Raw genomic sequence first — 22,470 nt, forward strand, 5'->3', positions numbered from 1 at the left:
ACACAAGAGAAGAAAAAAATATGGAACATTTAAAAAGCAAAAGCAAATCTTTTTAATTATGTATTAAACTTGCTAACTTGCAGATAAACTTTGTGGCTGGTGGGGAGCAACATGTGAGTCCCTTACTTTCCGGCCTCCACTGGTTGACTCAGTCTCCTCTGAGACAGGGAGAGTATTTATTAAAAAGTGTGCAGGAACCTGATGACAGTCTCCTGTGCCTGAAACCCTGTAATGAGGGTGTGTGAATGAAGCCTTTTCATAAAGGCTTTAAAGTGTAATCTTCAGACAGACAGAGAGATGGAAACTGAATCAGTTCATCAGCTGCTGACATACATCAGTAAAATAACAACAGTATTAACATGACATTTCCAGTAATGACCTAAATCCCTCTGAATGGAGCCCCTCCCCCTCTCTACATAATCTCTGGCTCAACACTCGTAACAGAATTAAAGGCCTTAAGTCTGTGTTGATGCAGATTCATGGCAGCCCACATTCATTCAGAAACCACAGAGCTCGTTTACAAGGTGACACACAGGTGTAAAATAGGGGTAAATGGAGGTTGTGACCATGGTAACAACAGCTGTTTGACAGAAGAACACGCACCCACTGCTTCAGCTTACATTACCAGCGGGGTCCAAAAGTCTGAAAGACTTTCAGACTACGTCCACACTAATACAATCTGCGTCCCCGTGAGCGTTTCAGCTCCGTATCAGAAATAATCTCTGTCCATACTAACACACCTGAAAATACATGCCATCACATGACCATTGATGTTCACTGGGCATTTGCGAGCCAGTGTAAACAGGAAGTTGGTTAATTGTAGAAATACTACAAACAACGCACCACAAAGACAGTTGTTGCATTAAAATACAGAATTTAAGTGAACAGCTGCGAGCAAAGACAACGAGGTCAGTAATACTTGCACTTGACGATCACCTGACACCAAACTATCGAGATAACAGGAGCAAAACTCTCATGATTTTATTCAGACATTAGGAATTTGTCTGAGAAGTTGCTTGAAAAGTCGTTTGGTGTGAGGTCAACATTACATCACCAGTGGGGTCCAAGTGTCTGAGACCATGTGACCATTCACTGGTGTTTACTGTTAACTCATCAGGCTCGAGTCAGGCATGATATGAAAAAAATTTGAAATGTTAATTATATGAACAAATATCAGAAAGATACATACTTACAATAAACATGTGACATGCTTGTTTAGTCTGAGTGACGACAATAACAACAAATGAGGATGTGAATTAAGGAGGAGTGGACAGTAACAAAGTACATTTACTTGAGTGCTGTACTTAATGGGCTTGTTAAATACACAAAAAGAAACGGAAATTGTGAAATGAACATCAAAATGAAAATTGTTGATTCTATGTTGATTTTATGTCCATTTCTATCAGCTTTGTAACATGTTCTACAAGCTTTTTATCCTCAGTTCTACAGTCGGTCAGTCAGTCAGTCAGTCAGTAAGTAAGTAAGTAGGCTGTTTCAGTCATTAGGTTCTGTAAATGTGGAACAATACAACAATGTGTTGATATAAAGTACTTTTGAATAAAAGCAAGTTGACCAAGTTTGACCAGGAGTATCAAAACTGTGACTCAGGTAATGGAGCTTTGGACATCGCCCACCTCTGGAATTACAGCTACAAGGCAAAGCAATGGAGCCATTGTGGCTCTTTCAGAATGAACCTTATCATCAGGTTGATCTGAATATGACCGAACATAAACCTACGTTAACCTCACCGAACCACAGTTAAACTGTCAATCACAGTGGAAAACTCTGAGTGTTGTCAATGTGGCGACCTGCATGCCATCTCCTCTGTGGGTGAACACACCGTTAACAGTTCCTGTTCATGTACTACGTACCAGCATCACTCTGGTCAGTGACACTTACTGGATGCGGAAGTGCAGTTACATGTATGTAAAAGTAGGTCTCTGCTTCCTTCTCCTTCAGATATACGCGACATCTTCTCAAAGCGTTTGAGGTCTACACACTCAGATGGCGCTGAACAAACGCGTCCACCTTCCAGTTTGACAACAAGGATTAGTTTCCCACTCTTTGTTCCGTGTTTCAGGCTGACCTACATGTCTCATTCCACCCCTCCCCCTCCACCCTGCTTCTCTAGTGGCGCCATATGGCCAAAGATTAGAAAAAGCCCCATTTCAGTTCATCCCGAATGTCACACAGTTACAGAATAAAGGAACAACGCTGTTTTGGTCCGCTGTGGTCTGGACAAGTCAATCAGTGGCTTTAAAAATCCAATTTAAAAATCCATCAAAACACAACTGTCTCCTTTCTACACAGAATATCACGTTCTTCCTGTAATTATTGACAGTCATGACTTAATTAGCAGCTCGTTTTTCCAATGCTGTTTGAAATGGTTTAATAAGAGTCCATTCCAGTGGTTTGTGCCCAGTTTAACATCCAGAATGTGGTGTAAAACCTGTCCAGTCTGTGAAAAGACTTTCTGCAGCTGCAGTAGTGATGGAAACCCTGTATCAACACTCTGGTTTTGGGCCAAATTTGGTCCAAAAGTTCAAGTAATTTGGCTTTTATTGTGTTATTTGAAAAAAAAAAGAAAAAAAGTGGTAAATCTTAAATCTTGCCAAGCAGAGGAACTACCATGATTTCTTAACACTGTAACTTAATTAGTTTGAGCTCACAAGCTGTTTTTATTGATTGATTTTCTACATGATGTGAGCAGCTACCCAGGAAATGTGATGTTCCTGAGGTGGCACAAGTTTGGCCCATGCTGAGGACGGAGGTAGACCTGCCCTGTTTATTTTATTTTGAGCTCTGAAAAATGCAACTACCAGTTTAGGTTTTGTTCACCTGTTGGCTGTTTTGGATCATTAATTAGCCGAGAGCAGAGGAGGAGGAAGAGGAGTAGAAGGTTTTCCTTACAGCACTCTCAGTGCTGGAGGATTCAGTGTGTGTTTTCATTTTGTTAAACTGTTTATACATTAGAAAGTCTGGCTGCGATTTGCTATTTATTTTAAGTTATAAAATATTTTCCTACTCAGGAGATCTAGGCGATTATGCCGGTTCCGCACATGTAAAAATAAGCCCCTTCTTTATATTGGTATTCCATTCTAAATAGTACATTTTGATCTTGTCGGTTAACAGTTACTGGTCGGTTAACGAGCGTCGGCTATCGGTCAGAAAAAAGATTCAAAATGAGCATCCCTAGTTACTATAATAACGATCATGATCATGGCTTGGTTAGGTTTAAGAAAGATCGTGGTTTAGGTTACTTCCTCAATATTATTATTGTTGTCATGGTTACAATAACAACATAGTTAACTTTGTCAACGGTTATGGATAATAGAAACAACATAAACTGCTGCTTTCATAAGGGAATCGAACACCGCTCTCCTGTGTCATATTCATCCATCCGCCACAACCTCCTCCTGACGTGGACTTCGTCTCTCTTTACACTACGTCATCGCACTTTTCCCTTTGCTCCTGTCATAATTACTACGGCCGCTAGATGTCGCCTAGCAACACATCTAACTACTATAAGCTGCTGCACGGACGACCTATGGGCTCGTTTTTTACAAGAGGACAGTCTCAGCAAACCACTTAAAGAATCCTGAACAGAAAAGTCTGTAACACCAAAGATGTGACACATGTCTCACCCTCCCCCTAACAAGCCAATCGTGTTGTTGCACTGACACAAATGAAACCCCATGTGTAGTAGAAGTAAGACCTTTGGAAAAAAGGTTTAAATTTTATTTTGGTGCAAAGCCATCAAACCTGCTTTTTATCAGATCTGACTGGTTAGTTACAGCTCTGCTCTTGTAAGCCCGGGGTCACTGCCAAGACGGCTTCTGAGTGGCAGGACCACCCTCTAAGGACTGTGCTACAGACCCAACTATGAAATTATTGGAGTCAATATTGATCAGATGATGTAAGACAAAGTTTAGGTAGTCCCTTAGTCAGCCTCTAGAGTCCTTCCATAACGTCACATCGAGGCCGACAGTCTGATGGTGGTTGAATAGCGCTGCAATACATTAAGAAATAAACATTTCTGAATCCCATCCTGAATCCTTCAAGCTTTTTTTTTTATTTTATATATATATATATATATATATATATATATATATATATATATACTAAAATAAACAAAATAAAAATATTTTTCTTATCACAGTTCCACAGCGATGGGCTGGTCATCCAAAGCCATGAATTCAATTGTCTGCTGTGTTTTCTTTTTGGCCTTGGCAAAACAAAAACACAGACAAAACAAATCTGGAAAACATCAATTTGATAAGAAATGAGCTGCAAATACTAGCAACACAATGGAAGCATTTTTTCAGGGGACACTAAAAAGTGATGAACCTGGCTGGGACTAAACTTGTTCAATGCTTCTAACTTCGAAATTCACAACTGAGCACTGAGAGAGCGAGAGGGGACGACATGCAGCAAAGGGCCACGGGTTAGACTTGAACCCGGGCCGCTGCAGTCAGGACTACGCCTTCATCCCCTCACTCGCTTGTGTCCGCTGGAAACACTTCCATTGTGTTTTGAGTATTTACAGCACGTCTTGTCAAATTGATCATCTTTTCATAATTTGCAGCACATTTGTGTATTTGCCTGTTTTCTTAAGTAGCAGCGCTTTGAGCTTTCAGGGTCACTGTACTCGCTCTCCAATTTAAAATATTTCCACACTACAGACTTTTTGCGTCCTGCCACTATCTGCGCTCTCAGTTTACGACACCTGTGTGACAGCTAATGTAAAACAAAAGGATCAGGCCTAGGTTCATGCTAGATAAAATCCATCAGTTAAATGCCTTGATCGGCCCTGATACCAATCTTTGACATGAGATTGGTCCAAAAATGAGCCGAGTACAATCAGAAAACACAGCAGACAGAACAGAAACAGCGGCAGCAGCATGATGCTCCACCAGGTAACCCCACAGTACATGTCCTTCTTCCTGCTCTTCACAGCCTGAAATACTACCACCACCATTTAAGTTACTGCTCCTCAAATAAATGTAACATCACAAAACTGACCACAAGTGACGGCGACTAATGGATCACATCTTATATTCACTTCACAGACCTACTCAGAGCAGCACATCACAGTGTCAGGGTATAATAATAAAATCAAGCAACAGCTCAAATCAACTGAAATCAAGACACAGTAAGAAACCTCACCTCATCAGCAGAGGAGAGAGTCTCTGTCGAGGTGAAGTCAGGTTGAAGTTAGTTATTAATTCGAGTTTTTATCTTTGTTATACAGCATGTAAAAGAGGACATGGTTTGTTTGGAGGTGAGACTGATTCAGGGCTCTCACGCTAAACGGGGGCTGGAACATGCCGGGGATTAGAGATATTTATTGTTTCAGGCCATGGTGAGCTGTGGTCAGCAGTTTGTGAGCGGCGTGCAGACAGAGCAGAGCAGCCGGACTCTGTCCAGAGCTGGAGTCTAACAGTTTCACACGCACGTGACCTCATCATAGTCTCACTTACTGCATGTGTGCATGTATATTTGTGGAGTGAGTGAGTGAGTGAGTGTGTGTTTCAGGGCAGACAATACTATTTCAAAGCCAGCATCTCCAGGTGCTTCCCTTCTTCTTCCGGCTCTGTTCAGCAGGTGGATTCACAGTCACTCAGACTACGGGCTTAAACTAGTTGAATCAAGTTCATATTTGAATAGAGATGAAATGGTTACCAGTTTCACAATAAGTTACAGAAGAAAATGGCAGACAGTATTTGGGTTAAAATTTTACTTATCACTATAACCGTGGTAGATTACCGATTACTGTGGTTAATTAAACTCACATTAGGTTCTGTACAGCATCAACATTCTCCTAGGCATGTGCGGCAACCTACATGGGTTTGCTTTGTGTCAGTCAAAACACAGCGTAAGGCAGTGACAGCACTCCTCTGGAGATTTTACAGCCTTGTAATAACTTTTAACACCAAAGTTAACCGTTTTTTCAAACGTGGGTAAGCCTGCTAAAAAAGGCGATAGCCTCCTTTTACACTGCCAGATGAGTTTGCCTTTCTGTTCAGAGCAATGTCATCACTGCTAGCCGCTGTGCAACCTGGATAAAACCAGGTTGGTGCTCCTGTCAGTCTGGAAGCCTCCATATGAGACACTTCGATCACTGATTGTGTGTTTTTAAAACTTATGTCAGGGCTGCAGTTCACTCTTTCCTCTCTGAGCGCAGTGTAGCCACTGCGTTTCTGCTTTAACAGCACCGTGGTGGGTAGGTGACAGGTTTGTTTACAGTGTTTGTACATGGAAAAATGCCACAACTTGGAAAATAAATGATAATAATAGTAAATAATAATAATAACATATTTGCTATTCCCTTGTTTATAGAGTTGGCACACAGCAGGCAAACTCAGTACTGCTACTGGTCTCTTCTCATCTGAGAAACAGATGTGTTGGGCATGTTATTATTTTTACTGTTTAAATGCAAACATTCACTTAGTGAATAGTGAACAGATCTATAATCATGGGAAATATTCAACAGTGTGTGGATCATTGTTCTAATTAAAGACATCAGCTCTATTTTAAAACCAGAGTGGACACATGCTGGCCTCGACAGCAAAACCATTCCACTGATAAATATCTACTACTCCTTATTGTTTATCACTTTATTGTAAACTCTTTTGTTCCCTGAATGATGACTCAGTTTTCCCAGGTATCTGATTGGTTAGTAGTTAGGCTGTTGACAGGTTTGGATCTGATCCTCTAAGGTAACCTGCATCAGGTTAGCAGTTCAGTGTAAGTTAGCATGGTGATAACCCAGTAACAGGTGATCCACCATCGTAGGACTGAAAATCCAGAGTTAAACCTGAAGTTACCTTGATAACCTCTAATCATGCTTCGTAGTACAGACCTCAGCTTGTAGAAACATGTGGGGTGGTGTGGGTGCAGCTGCCTGCAGAAATGCTTTGTGGGGGTTTTGAAAATAAATAACAGATGTATGAAGACCCAGGCTGCATGAACAGCACTTTGCATGGAGGTAAACAGAGATGTTGTGGCCACAGTCGGAACTGCAGGTCCGTGAAACTGGTTCTAAAACACAGCAGAATGCCTACTCTTGAATGCATGAAAGATCGTTTCAGGAATATGCTTGTATCTGTTTACAAGACAAGTGTGTCATATAATAATCTGTTCAGTTCTTTGTTTACAGCACCATGTACATGTAAAAACTTGCATTCTGACAATAAGTAGGAATCAGCTGGTGTCCCACCCTCTATGAGCTCCCGGTCCTATCTGAACAAACACATTTAAAGGAGAGCTTCAACTTTCTGTCTTAAAACAACAATCACGTGCCAACATGTCCATTGAAACAACTTTTATTAGCTCAGGCCTCCTAACATGATTTCAGTTTAAGTGATGGGAAACAATATCCACAGCCTGTGTTAATCTTGAAGTCAGTGTGATGACTCAGTGGTCTGAGTCAATCTAATCAAGTGGGTATTTTCCAAAGTTATAATCTTTTTACTCTGAAATTCAATCTTCTTGTTTCCTTGCTGAGCTGCAGCGGAGAAGAGACATTTCATACTTCTAAGACTGTAACTGTGAAAGACACTCGTCTGAAGCCTCATATAATCTCCATTAGGGTGAGGACTGAGGAGTTCATCTCATCCATTGGAAGCATTTTAAAGAGGGGATATCTGAGGCATGGGTGAAAGGAATATACTCAACATATTGCAGCTTGCTCCACGTGAAATCTAGCAAATAACTGTGTCAGTAGGCTCACTGTATTCTGGACTACCAATAAACTCACATGGTATTACAGCAAACTTGGAACTAAAGACTTGAGTGAATTTTCTTCAACGGATTCTCCTTTCTCGTATGACTGTCTCTGTCTCACAAACAACACTCCCCCCGCCCAGAAAACTCTCCTGGGTGTGTGTGTGAGTCGTAGGTGATGTGTGTGTTTTTGTATGTGTGGAGGGAACTGGTGAGCATGCCAGAAGTGAAGCGTCAAGCAAGTTTATACGTGTTCAGAGACAGTAACTGAAGATGGAGGCGACAATCTGGTTTAGGATTAAATGTCTTTAGCACGATTCTGCTCTCTTTTGTTGCTTTGAGCTCTTGTGTTTGTTCAGGGTCAAATTCAACTTGTTGTGATTTGCCCCTTTTTCCAAGGGGCAAATACTGTTCCCATAGAAACCACAAATGACTAAACAGTAAACAAGAATGTTTGAATATAGACAAATTTTGCAGGGACAGGAATCATCAGCCTATGATTTTATGCATCAAAAATAGGTTGAAAAAAGATTAATTCTCTGATTAACATCCATCTTCATTTGAATAATCCAAAATCCCGAGATCAACCTTGATCTCTTCTTGAGATTTGTGTCTAAACTGTTGGTCATGTTAAACAGAAAGAGCATTAATGTAACTGCTTCGGGTCCATCTGTAATGTAAACATTAATGTTTTTAATAATGCACCAGGTTAGAGGGGAAATTTTCCGTTTTGATTCTCTGAGAATCTCATTCAATTCCAAGAAAAACTGGTATTGAAACTGAAATATCTCTGATTAAATCGATATCAAACCAAATCGAATCGGAACCTTGTGAATTGGAATTGAATCGATTCAGGAAATCAGTGGCGATACCCAGCCCTAATCAAAAAGTTAAATAGCACATTTATGAAGAGCCTTAGAGGAGCTTTCACGGTGGGCGATCTGATGATCTCATATTGTGAATGATCTTACTTTGGCATAAGATCTATGTAGCGCTGCTACCCTATAAAAAAGGGCAGATGATGGTGTTTGGGCACTGGAAACTTTAAAAGGGATATTCCAAAGAAAGCAGGTCAACAGGTTGGACTAACAAAAATATTATCAAACAGAAGAAAAATGAACCTCGGGAGATTCAACAGAAAAATAACTACGCCCATAACGTCAAAGAAATAAAATCTGCAGCCTCACAGCAAGCTACCACCTGCTCTTACACTTTCTAATGACTCCTCACTGCCATCGTATCTTCTGCTTCTCACCTGACTGGAGCCTACCACCAGCTCAGGTAAGTATGGGGGTGAGCTAATGCTACACATGTCCGTCCAAGCATACCAAACCCCACACTACCACCACATACTAACTTCTGTTATTGCTGACAATTCCCACTCTACAATAAGCACCAGATATTATTCATAGGTGCACAAGTTCACCCCACTGTAATTTACTGCAGAACAGTTCTGCCCCTCTTCCCACATACTCCTGCCCAGTCGCTCACTAACAGGACTTAACCACACAGACCTGTTTCCCCTTTCCCTGACTGAGCTGCTGATCAACCCCACTCACCTAGACAAGCAACTGAAAATATACAAAGTGGGCCGACCCTTCCAACATATCAAACCTGCAAACAAAGATCAACCACATCTCACAACTAATGTATTGAATAACTGAACCTGAAAAATTTATAGAACATCCAACTAAAATACTGATGAAATAACAATGATAATGACAAAATAATGATAATGTGGGGGGATCAGAGCCTAGTGAAAAGGGAATGGAGCAGCCTTTTTCACAATCTACTTGAGGATGAATAATCTGAGGTCTGTAATATGAAACAGGATTAGAGGTTATCGAGGTAACTTCAGGATTAACTCTGGATTTTCAGTCCTACGACGGTGGCTCACATGTTACTGGGGTAAATCACCCCGGTAACTCACGCTGAACTCCGAACCTGACGCATGTTAACTTAGAGGTTCAGATCAAAACCTGTCAACAGCCGAACTACCGACCAATCAGATACCTGGAAAAACTGAGCCATCAATTCGTACAGGATCCTGACAGGAACAAAAGAGTTTACAATAAAGTGATAAATAATAAGGAGTAGTAGATATTCATCAGTGGAATCGTTTTGTTTAATCTGCATCTCATGTTCATAACAGTTTGTTCATCATCAGACTGAAGAGCAAAAACACTGAGTACGAAACTTAATGATAATTCATCCACTTATTTACAACATATCCTTAATCTGACTTTATTTTTTTATTCTAGTTATGTGATCATATTAGCTGGTCAGCAGAGAAACTCAAGTTTCAAATCAAAACAATTCAGCACCTGATAAATAAATATCATAACAGCCTCCAAACAAATACTCCGTATGAACTAAGCAAAAAGTGTGATTGGTTGTGACAGCTTGTAAACAGAAGACAGCATTCTGGGTGAAGAACAGTGGCGAACAGACAAACATCTGACACAAGCAACAAAGCCGCATGAAGATATAAATCACATCATCCAGTAAGGACTTTCTCAATAAAATCAGAGCAGCGGTAGGATGCAGATCGTGATAGCGATTCTACGCAAAAAGATTGTCATGTGATCTTTTCGCCCACGCCCCACATATCCAGATATATATCTTCCATCATGATATATACTGAAAATATCATGGCATGGTTTTAAAAAGCTGTTTAAGGGTCCTGACTATTGTTTTAAGACAGACATGGTGACAGTTACAAGTTTTCAGCAGAACCCAACTTGAAGCTGATGTTTTAATATAACAGCCCTCCTCCATTTCTTTCTCAGACACACACACACACACACACACACACACACACAGACACACAAAAACCCTGAGGACAGACCAGCCTAAACCTGAAAACACATTCAGTGCACTAACAGACTTGTGCTGTTCTTGTATTCACTGTTTCATGACCAAGAAATGATGCAAGAAGTCTGTCGACACCAACATCAAAAACTTAAATATCTTCACACTTAAATATTTATTAATATTGTGTATTTTCTGAAACTGTCTCAGCCCTGTGCTTTAAATCCCTCCTGACCTCTCGCTATATTCATACTGACTGAAAAGACAGTGACTGAGAGATGTAACTCACGGTGACAGATCTGCATCCATCATACTCGCATGTGATTTATATAAAGTGAAAACATATCTGGTCTGTGACACTTTGTGTGGGGATTCCCCTCAAGAAAGAAAAGAAGGTGGAACGTGGAAATGACTGGAGCAGATATACAAACACTGTCTACTCTGATGGATAAGACTCAGTCCAGGCAAAGCAACACATAGTACATCCTCAAAAGTGTAAACTGTAAATCACTTGTCTGGTTCCTGAAGGTGGTAGACTGGGAATGATCAGTGCAGTCTGGATGGCAGCCTGTAGATGTAAAAGCTATCACATTATTTCATAGTGAGGTCATTTTTGAAAGCTTGAGACAAAGTGAGCAGAGTCACAGAGGAGCGAGGTTTCCTCAGCAGGAAGGCAGAAGGTAAACCAATCTACCAGCAGCTCGTTTTCATCATGACAGAGACGGAGGAGAAATCACACACTCTGGACAGGCGGATGTGCTGAAGTGGACCCGTTTACAGACATCAGAGAGGAGGGACTGGTTCATCTAATGAGATTTCTACTGTTAGAAGTCCTTTGCAGAGGTTACACAGCACACAAACACTGTTAGTATGTGTGTTGCTTTTTACTTGTAGTAATTATAAGCTCATTTGGTAATACAAATACTAGTCACACTGGTGGGTTTGTGTTTGGTTGGAAAATGCAGCATGTTGCGGTCAAAGGGAAAAAGTCTCTGCAGGCTGCCATGACAAAAATAACACAGGCTGCTGTAGTTCAAATAACTGCTCATAGTTATGATGGTGAACTCAGTCTCTCCTACATCCAGCACATTAAGGATGAATTGGATTAATTAACCTGATTAAATGTCTGGTTAGGAAAAGTGTCTGCAGACAGACAGCCAGCAGCCAGCCAACAACCAGCCAGAAGCCAACCAGGCTCCATGCTCTGGGTCTAGTTGATTCGTGACTATAATTATATTGTCTCCCACCGTTAAACAACACTTTAAACACATTCTGACAGAACAATAGTGACTGTAACTGTTCTCCCTATACTTCAACATGTCAGACTATATCAGCCTGAAGCAGTATTAAAGCAGAGAGCAGAGGAGTCCGTACCTTTATTCTACATGGTCATGAACTTCGAAGGCTCCTAGTCCCATTGAAAACATCAGGGTAGTCCATGCTGAAGGGTTTTTGGAAAATCAACTTGGTACTGAGATGAATTAGTTCTCCAAAAACTACACGCACAACTTTTAACAGCGTCTTCACGGTTCAATCCGCTCAGCTTGAAAAAAAAGTGCTTTAAATGTCCATTCAACAGAAACTCTCCGCGGGAAGACCCGTCCGAGATGCAGACGTTTAGTGGAGCTGCTCCGCTTTTCTTTATCCGTAGGTATCGGGACTTGCTGAGCTATCATGCGGCCGCCCTGTCCTCGGCTCCAGGCGGAGGGCGGAGCCACAAGGTCCAGATTTTGTTGAGACGGCTGTTTTGCCCTAAACTCCGCCTCCCAGGCTCCACTTCCTCCCACACTGTGTGATGCTGGACAGTCATGGAGCCAAATCAGGGTTTATAGTTTTGTAAATGAAAAACTGAAATGAAAAATTTCAGGGCGTCTCGGTGGCTCACCTGGTAATACGCGTACCACATGGGTTCAGTACTAACCACAGCGGCCCGGTGAAGATGGTGTATATGAAGCTTTACATACTTCTCACAGTACCTACGTTTACTGAAGGCAACGTCATCGAGGAAGGTCCTCCTCAGCCTTTCTTTGTTATGTTTGTTATTGCTGTCACTCATGATTCCATGCCCCTCTCGGTTGATGCCACGCCCCCGCCCCACATCAGGGCCAAATGTCTGAAAGTGGAAAAAAAAGATCTGAAACTGAAAAAAAAATATCTAAAAGTGAAAAAATAAGATTTGCAACTGAAAAAAATTAAAACTCAAATATCAAAATATATATGAAAGTGAAAAATGAAAACTAATAATTTATTCAAAAGAAATTCCAGAATTCAATTAAATTTTTTTAAAACTGAAAAAACTTTTCTTACATTTATTTTTAATTTGAATTCATTGTTGTTTTTTTTCAAAGTTCAAGATTAAAACTTGAACTTTCAGTTTCAAATTTTATTTTTTCTTCTTTTTTTTTTAAAAGTTATTTGTTGGCCATTTTTGCCTTTATAGGACAGTGAAAGGAAGATAGAGGTGGGATGAAATGCAACAAAGGGCCGTGAATTGGACTCGACCCCATGTCCGCTGCAGTTAGGACTGAACTCACGTGGTAAGCACACTACCAGGTGAGCCACCAAGGCTCACCTGGTAGTGTGAGCCTACCAGGTGAGCCTTGGTGTAGTGTCTAATCTCCTTGAGAGTAGTCGCTCAAGGAGAGGGGTCTGCTGGGAGGCTGCAATACTTTGTAGTTATCCACTTCATGTTAAACCATACAGCTGTGCCTCCCGGTCCACTGTGAAAGGGGTTTAAGCATGGCAGCCATGTTAACTAGCTGTAGCTGCGGTGTTGGACCGCTGAATAAGTTTTAAAAACACACATTTACCAACAGGAGCATCTCACTCCGAGGCTTCAGCACTAACAGGAGCAACACAAACTTCAATGTAGTGTGCTCAAGGAGTCGGGCTGGTGACACCAACAGAATGGATAAATTGATCAGTAAGTCTGACTCTGTAATTAGCTGCAAACCTTTGTAGTGGGGGTGGAGAGGAGGACACAGAACAAACTGCTATCAATTCAGGCTAATCCTGAACACCCTCTCTACCAACTTCTGGATAGGCACTGCTTTTTCTAACAGAGTGGTTCAGCCCCACTGGACCGACACAGGAAATCTCTCCTACCCACAGCAACAAACTTTGTACAACTCTTCACAACTCCCCACCTCTGTCAGTTTTATAGTTTCTGGTTCAACCAAACTCTCTGTTTGTTCTGTTACACAACTTTGAACATTATCTACTGTATACAGAGACATTTTATTTTTTTTATTTTATTCGGTATGTCAGTATTGAAGTCCATTGCATTCACCAAAGAAAAAGAAATACACCCTTTCTCATAATGGCGTCTGTATGCCATAATTATGTTTCATATATACATGCAAATGTGTCTGTGCAAACCTCTCACTTATCAGATCCACTATCAGGGGAAGATCCTGGGTTGACAACCAAACCTTTTGTCCGGGTTGGTAGGAAGGAGCATGACACCGCCGGCGATCAGCCAACCTGTTGTATCTGGTAGATGTCCTGAGGAGCACCAGTCCAATGACACTGGCGAATGAGAGCCTGGACAGACGGAACACTGACCTCTCTCTCCAACTCAGGAAACAAGGGTGGCTGGTAACCATAAGCATAGTGAAAGGGGGAGAGACCAGTAGCAGACAAAAGGGAATGTATTGTGAGCATACTCAGTCCAGGCGTCTTGCTCCGAGCACAAACAGAACAGGCAGACACATACTCTCCAACCTCTTTATCCACAGAAGGCCACCAGAAGCGTTGCCTTATGACGAACAGAGTCCAGTGTGTTCCTAGGTGGCAGGAAAAGAGGAAAGTGTGCGCCCAATGGGTGACCTGGGAAAGGTGAGACAGGAGAAGACGCAACCAGTTTGGAGGGTATCTGTCCAGAACTTGCGAGTTAGTATTTTATATATATATATATATATATATATATATATATATATATTATCACTACTGACTGACAGTAACATAATGGCTTACACACAGACACACACACACACACCAATTATGTTCAAAACTCATTTAAGTGTTGAATAAAATCAATATCAGGTTTTTGTCATAGTCCTTATGTGAATTCTAATATTTCACTCCTTGTGTCTGAGACTAAACCATACATTTTTTTTGTTTGTTGCAGAGATAACACCTACACCATTTAGCAACAGAAATGTCTTACTAGTTTTTATTAAATTTTGAACGCACCAGCTTGAAAGATACAGATATAAGTGTCAGAAATGTTACGACCATCCCCAGTCTCCCCTATATCTAGATTCCACCGCTGTCTGTATATCCCTGATTTTTTTGGTTGGTAGCATTCTCCAGGCTCTTTGGGCTGTGGGCGACATGCGGGCTAGGATTTTCTTTTAGCTGTCTTCTATAATCACCACCAACAGTTGACACAACTTCATTCTGAAAACCTGTCTCTGTAAACAGGTGGGAACTAAAGGGGTTTGTAAATAAGCACCTTAAATGTTACACCCTACAAAATATATGTATCATAAATATAAAATAATAAAGTGCTGCAAATGATAGCGGGAACAATTATATAATAGCCTTAATTAAGTAATATGAATTAATAATACAATAATAGTAATAAAATAAAATAATAAGATAATTAAAATAATATGACCACTTAAAGGTCACATATAGTATAAAGGTGTCTTTTGAATATAAAGCAGGTCTAGGTTCTATATTAATACTGTGAAAGTATCAAAGCGCTCAGTCCACAGAAAAATACACACAGCCTGTATTCAGAAATTGAGCCCTCACTTTGTAACTTTGTGATGTCACAACAAAGCAGTCACTGCTTGGCTCACCGAGCTGTTGTTATTAGAGCTCCAGAGTGAAGTGTGAGAGAGGAGATGTAAAACTGCATCAGGATGGTTTTTGGTTCTTAAAACCACATATATATCTTCTTATTGATCAACACTTCAAATATAAAACAGGATAAGAGTAAAATATGGGACCTCTCATACACAACAGCCATTCATATGGTAAATTTATAATTAAATTAACACTAACCAAGATTATTTGAACATGTTGTGTGAACATGTTGAGTCTGAATATCAGGCCCTAATGCTGTCATGTACAATTATCATAAAATTGAGTTTTGTTTTTGCAGTAATTTGATGACTTCTGTTCCAGAGGAATGAAATAGATTCATACAAAACATAAGATAACTTGGTAACATAATACAGATTAGAAGTAGTCTAGTCTACTACTGTAACTATAGTTGTGTAAAGTAGCTGACGTAGCATTCAGTGTAACTTTAAGTTATTACGGTTGTCTCGGCCTCTACCTGCTGGATAACTTCGGTACCACATTTACACACGGCGCCATATTAGATAGACATTATATAGCTGCGGACGAAGTCAAGGAAGGGGAGCAGTTTCACAGATGACACGGGTGCTCGGGCTGCAGTAGTCTGTTTACACGACACTCAGGGTAACTGATATATGGTTGACAACAAGTAAGTGAAGCAAACATCTCGGGCAGCGTCGTCCGAGGCGTTCTGTTTTCGTCGTCGTTTAGCTAACTCGCCGGTAGACATGACTTCCTTGACTCAGCGGAGTTCGGGCCTCGTGCAGAGGCGGACCGAAGCCTCGCGCAACGCCGCTGACAAAGACCGTCCGTCCTGCGAGGAGGACCACGAGCCCCGGCGGGGAGACGAGCAGGAAGACGACGACACCGGAGACTCCAAAGAAACACGTCTGACCCTGATGGAAGAGGTGCTGTTGTTAGGACTGAAAGACAGAGAGGTAATGTTAGATAATCCCGTATAATATATACATATTAAGGTATATCTTAACGTTAGACGATGGGACGTTACCAAAGCTAATGTTAGCTTTATTTTCCTAACCGACATAGCTTCAATAAACGTTAGCATCCCTGTTTGCTATGATGCTAGCTGTAACTAACAACAACAACAATGGGCCTCATTGGACTGTTAAACATCTTCAGGAAGAAATTCGTTAATGTTGAGAAGCGAATCTTAACATTAACAGCCATGGTCGGTGAATACGGTGTTGTGCTGTGACAGATGGTGTTTAAACTGTGTTTACACTGTTGAGTCGGATGTAGAGGATATAGAGAAAAAACGATTTATATAGAAGAGTGTAATGCAAACACATGATTAATAATCTGTAAGTATCCATGAGTGTTGAATAATCGGGAACCTATTAATCTGCTGCCTTGGGGTCATTCTCTAATGAGACCTGATCACTGATTAAACCACTGACAGAGAGGTACACTACCTGTTAAACAGTACTGGCACCCTCTGTAACTTTACACTGTTTACTGTGTTGTTGTTTTTTTTAATCTCTGTGGAGGTAATTAGCCTGTAGTTATGATTTGTTGACATCCATCCAAAAGATAAATCTGTTTCAAGCCCAACTGAAAACCAATATTGACATATTAATCTAAATAAAGTCAAATATAAAACACATTTAAATCAGACAGGTGCACCTAGTTATTTATACAAGTTTTATTATCATTTGAAAGGAGAAACCAAGGTGTGACAAGTGATTTTAAATGATGTGCTTGTGTGTCTGTTACAACAGAAAACATACACCAAGACCAAGACAAATTTACATCATAGATCGATTGAGGTTGACTGTTGCCATGTACAACCTGTTAGTATCAAGGATGAGGCTCCACCTGTTAGGTTTTACAGCTTTCTAAGCTGTTTATGAATGACCATGACTTTTATATTCACTCAATCATCAGACATTGAAGGAGCATTTTTCATGCCAAAACATGTTGCTATAAATTCTTCTGAGGGTGCTGTAAACAGGTGTTGTTTAATATTGTTTAATATTGCATGTTTACTCTGGCCAGGTTGGCCATTAGGAACTCTTCTGTTGTAATTCCATAGTAACTTTTTGGTAAACCCTTTCCATGATGCAGGGCTACACCTCGTTCTGGAATGACTGCATTTCATCGGGGTTGCGAGGGTGCATGCTGATTGAACTGGCCCTGAGAGGACGCCTTCAGCTGGAGGCTTGTGGCATGAGGAGGAAAGGTCTGCTGGCCAGGAAGGTGGGACATGTGTTTCTGCTTTTACTACATAAATTGTTCAGATAAGTTATTTTATTTTCATCACCGTGCTGGTGCTCTTTTCTGTCACCACCTTAATTGGGTGGGTCACGAGCATGGGGCTTCAACCCTTTTATAGTTACTATCAAAAAGACCTTTACACACCTTAACCTGTAACTCCACCATATTCCTTCATCACTAAAGTGAAGTGGAAGGTGAAGGGAGCGAGGGAATTTGCTTTGAGGCGAAGTCATTTTCCATTTTTTTTCGGAACACATAAACAGACGATTGATCAACAACACGTCTTGTACTTTAATCAAGCCAAAAAAATTGCCCTGCGGCTTCTCCACTGTGAGGATTTCTACTGAATATCTTTAGCTTTTGTACTGTTGGTTGAACAAAACATGTAAAGATGTCAGCCTGGGCTTCTGGGAAACTGATGTTTTCTCATTTCTTGTTTTATAGACCAAACAATTTATCTCTTTTGTTCTATAAAATGATAATTGACTTCATGGTCTGTAGTGTAGGGATGGGTATCGTTAAGATTTTAATGGTACTACTACTTTTACCGATACTACAAATCGATTTCTGTATTTAAACTGTACTGTTATCAGTACTTTTTGTTATTTTGTAAGAGAAAAAAAAATTAACATTGCTTTATTTTATCATGTCAATTCAACCAAATAACATTCTTAAGGAATAAACTTAAGCATTGTTTTGGGCAAATCACTATGTTAGACTGACTTTTGATTGTGCAATAGTTCACCAGTGGCCCCCACATCACTAAACACGCACGCACGCACGCACGCACGCACGCACACACACACGCACGCACGCACGCACGCACGCACACACACACACACACACACACACACACACACACACACACACACACACAGAGAACAAACAGCATGGCAGAGGCTGTGCCAGATACAGAACCAGGTGATGTAAAGATAACTCAAGATCACTGGAGTTAAGGACAACTAGTGCAATAAAAAGTTAAAGGCCAATAAGAAGTTTATCCAAACACCTGTTCAACAAGCAACAAATAGAAAAGAGATAAAGAGATCATCTATTTCCTCCGCCAACTCTCTGTGTCTTTTATACAACAACATCTTGCTGGTTAATTAATTGCGAACTGTTAGGAAATGCTACAACGAAAGCTGTCTGTATGTGAGTCTAACTGATTATCTTAGTGTACCACGAATCTTAAAACGTGGTAGATTGTTGCAAACTGAGCAACTGGCTGAGACAAACCAGAACAGTCAATTCAGATCCTGTTCTGAATTTATTCTTTTTAAAAAGAAACAGTAATAGTCTCAACTGGATCAATATAAGTATGAATAAGATAAAGGTACGATCAGCTGGTTAATGTCTGACTTTGGGAGGATGAGCACATCACAGTTCAAATCCCTTCACTCTAAGTCTTGTTTAACCAGTGTTATTTTGTGATCATATTTTTTTGTGGTGCACGGTGAGCTCAGTCACAAACGTGAAGGATTACTACAGAGCTTTTTGATATCTTTTGTCCTTGTAACTGATAAATACTCTCATAATGTCATCAGCTGCTGCCTGAGAATTTACACTGAATAAGTGTAAAATGTGTAGGCCTGAATCTGGGATTATTGATGCCAGCGTGTCATTTACATTTTCTGGAGGAAAATTAAATGTTTAAAATAGTCGATAGATTAATCGTTAGAAAAATAGTCGTTAGTGGCGGCCCTACACACAAAAATACCTAGAGCAATGACAGATGAACGCGTGTTTCTGCCCTTACATGCTAAAGACTTCACCACTTTGAACTCCATTGTCACCAAAGCCCCTTTTCCAATGGTCAAAACCCGCTAACACCTGCTAACATTGGGCTTTTGCCTGCAATGGAAAAGGGTTCAATCGGTGCGCTCTGCTCCCTGCATTTGTGTGTTTCCTCTGTAAGAACAGAACGGCAAACTCAATGTAAGTGGAATAGGGGTCATTTGGCTCTTAATAGCGGGTTTACCTGCGTTTGAAAAACCTGCTTATACTTGCTAATTTTGGTGGAAAAAGGGTATGAGAGCAGAGTCTGTGTGTGTGCTGCACAGTGCTCCAGCATGAGACATAGTGCTGCCCCCGCCCCTCACACACAAAGGTCAGAGCGAGAGATGCATATGAACTTCTGCATTGGAAACAGCAAAAATGCATCAATGCATCACAAAGTCTAAATCACAAACGTGTAGGATAAAATGTGCGTGAAAACCTTTATGTTGCAATAACAAACAGGAAATGTCTTAATTTCTCTTCTTTTAATTTCCCCAGAACTGAGAGCAGAACCGATAACGTCGGAGCTCATCGATACTACGGTCTTTACAAATTTAGCCCCGGGGCCCATTTAATACAGGGTTTCGGTACCCATCCCTTCTGATGTGATGCTGTATCTCAGTCAGTGATGTGAGCAGGGCCTTGATACATTATTTTCAGCAGCTGTTGTCTGATAACCACACATTGTAACTGCCCGTCGTCATTCTGATGAACTCCGCAGGTCATTTGTAAGTCAGATGCTCCAACAGGTGACGTGCTGCTAGACGAAGCCCTGAAACACATCAAAGACACCCAGCCGCCAGAGACGGTGCAGAGCTGGATCGAACTGCTCAGTGGTGAGTTCATCTGCTTTATCGGCTCACAGCCTCGATCTGGTGGTAAAGCTGTGAGGAGATTTATATCAGAACAGATCCACACTGCTTCCTTATGCTTGTACCCAGCTTAACTTTGAGCTTTACATCAAATGTGAATGTGTGAAAATGCAGACTGATTGTGTATGTCTGCAGTCATAGCATGGATAGACTGTGAGTTGTATTTGTGAGAATTGTGCGATTAAAAGTATGAAGGTTTGTTTTGAATCTCATACACAAACCGTGAAACAGCAGCTGATGTGACAATGATCTTTGATTATGCTGACACATCCTGCTTTAGAATGGTAATCTGTGTCAGTGTGCCATCGGACTTTAAGACCAAATGATACAGGAACTAAAAAACCCTTCTGTTCGCATTTCCCACTGAATCAGAAGAAACATAAAGATTTGTCACATTAGTCAGATAAAGGATTAAAAACATCAGCTTGTTTGAGATGCAGTAAATAAACAGGATTCATACAGTCAGCTTGGACAGGAGACTGCAGGGAAAGCTGAAGATACTGTTTTCTGCAGGTTTCTACTTGTTTAACAGGTGCTTTGATAAATTCCTCTAACTGTTTTTTTATTCACAAAGGTTATATTGCATGTAGAGTAACAACCAGATCTGGAGTAATATGTTTCACCAGGGGTGGACGATCCGATTTATAATTTGGATGATCTTAGATATTGAACTTTAAAAGTTCAGTCTCTGCTAATCAGCCTGTTATTAACTGTTAAACAGCTAACCTGCTAACTGCAGATGGAGACAGCAGTCCTTGTTCTGCTCTGCAGCCTCGGTGGCTTTGGTGTAGCTCCACATGAACCAGTTCTCCATCTGTGCAGAACAAGAACCACTGTCACCAGCTGCAGGCCAAGACGGTGGAGTTACAGTCTGTCTATGGGACCAGAGACCTGCTGCAGGCAGGGAGACAAGAAGAGGGACGAGCCGGAGCAGAGACTGAATTTTCTAATGAAAACACATATATCACCTCATAAATGAATAAATAACAGCGTTGTCAAAAGGAATACTCCATACGAACTAAGCAGAAAGTGAGATTGGTTGTGACACTTTAGTTTATAAGTTGTTAGTTTAAAAGTTTATAAACCGAAGACAGGATTATGGGTGAAGATTAGCAGCAGGCAGACAAACATCTGAAAGAAGAGTGAAAGTGTCGGAAACATACAAATCATAACTTTCTGTCAGGACTTTCAGAATAAATCAGTGCGCTAACAGGATGCAGGTCATGATTCATGATATTTTTGCCAGATCATCCATCCCTACATTTCACTTCACCCATTGTCATGTCCTCCTCCGTGACCTCTGCCCTGCTGTCTGCTCTGTGTGGAGGAGCTATGTCCCACCTCAGTCAAACACCAACACAGAGCAGAGACAGACAGCGAGGAGAAGCTGCTGCTCCGTGAACAATCTTACTGATCTCTCCAAGTACAGATAAAATGCTCCCTGCCCTTATGGATTTTGAACCAGCTTCTCTAGTAACTATAGAAAATAATATTTCACATTCACACACTCATATGTGAGTGAAAAGCTCTCACAGTAGAACCCTACTGGTACTACCCTGTTCTTTCTATTTCTATCTATATTAATGCAGATGAGCATGTCACCTGTTTGTGATGCACTAACTGTCTTATGTTCTATCGGTTTGTCTTTTAGGAGAGACGTGGAACCCCCTGAAACTTCATTATCAGCTGAGGAACGTCCGTGAACGGCTGGCCAAAAACCTGGTGGAAAAAGGCGTCCTCACCACTGAGAAGCAGAACTTCCTGCTCTTTGACATGACTACACATCCTCTGACCAACAACAACATCAAGCAGCGTCTCATCAAGAAGGTCCAGGAGGCTGTACTGGACAAGTGGGTGAATGACCCTCATCGAATGGACAAGCGGCTGCTCGCGCTCATCTTCTTAGCCCATTCTTCCGACGTCCTGGAAAATGCCTTTGCCCCGCTGCTAGATGACCAATACGACCTGGCCATGAAGAGAGTGCGGCAGCTGCTGGAACTGGAGCCCGAGGGAGAGAGCATGAAAGCCAACGCCAATGAGCTGTTGTGGGCTGTGGTGGCCGCCTTCACCAAATGAGGCTACCACAAAGAGGACACCAAGCAGTTATGGCATTCAAGTGGCATTGTACGTTGGGGTGGGAATCACAGTATTGACCCCCCAACCTGGTGACTTGACTGACTTACAGTTAACCCCTGCCTGGACTTTTGGAATGGGCTGCCCTCTTTCCTTGTCCCCCCCC

The 22,470-nt window shown here is 41.2% G+C and overlaps 2 protein-coding genes across 4 annotated transcripts in view; one reads left to right on the forward strand and one right to left on the reverse strand.

Annotated features, from left to right (window-relative positions):
* Positions 1 to 12,284, reverse strand: part of pdzd2 (PDZ domain containing 2) — a 67,770-nt gene extending 55,486 nt beyond the window's left edge. For 2 of the 3 annotated variants that reach the window (XM_087171601.1, XM_087171600.1), the window contains exon 1: positions 11,911 to 12,284. The gene's annotated coding sequence lies outside the window, so the exon portion shown is untranslated. The remainder of the gene's footprint in view (positions 1 to 11,910) is intronic. The other variant, XM_023397628.2, reaches the window with a different exon arrangement.
* Positions 12,285 to 15,856: 3,572 nt separating this feature from the next.
* On the forward strand, positions 15,857 to 22,464 carry golph3a (golgi phosphoprotein 3a). Its single transcript, XM_023397719.2, has 4 exons — positions 15,857 to 16,286; positions 17,434 to 17,565; positions 20,081 to 20,195; positions 21,883 to 22,464. The coding sequence occupies exons 1-4, from the start codon at positions 16,077 to 16,079 to the stop codon at positions 22,305 to 22,307; spliced, it is 882 nt and encodes a 293-aa protein (XP_023253487.1). The 5' UTR covers positions 15,857 to 16,076; the 3' UTR covers positions 22,308 to 22,464.
* The last annotated feature ends 6 nt before the right edge of the window (positions 22,465 to 22,470 follow it).

Source organism: Seriola lalandi, unplaced genomic scaffold (genome assembly GCF_002814215.2).
Source record: "Seriola lalandi dorsalis isolate HSWRI2012SDOR001 ecotype SW California unplaced genomic scaffold, Sedor1 jcf7180002054883, whole genome shotgun sequence".
Classification (NCBI taxonomy): domain Eukaryota; kingdom Metazoa; phylum Chordata; class Actinopteri; order Carangiformes; family Carangidae; genus Seriola; species Seriola lalandi.

Excerpts from the sequence above, each read along its gene's own strand:
- golph3a (XM_023397719.2), top strand. The coding sequence starts at position 16,077 with ATGACTTCCTTGACTCAGCGGAGTTCGGGCCTCGTGCAGAGGCGGACC. Across the intron at positions 16,287-17,433 it reads TAGGACTGAAAGACAGAGAG|GGCTACACCTCGTTCTGGAA; the intron begins GTAATGTTAGAT and ends TCCATGATGCAG. Across the intron at positions 20,196-21,882 it reads CTGGATCGAACTGCTCAGTG|GAGAGACGTGGAACCCCCTG; the intron begins GTGAGTTCATCT and ends TTTGTCTTTTAG.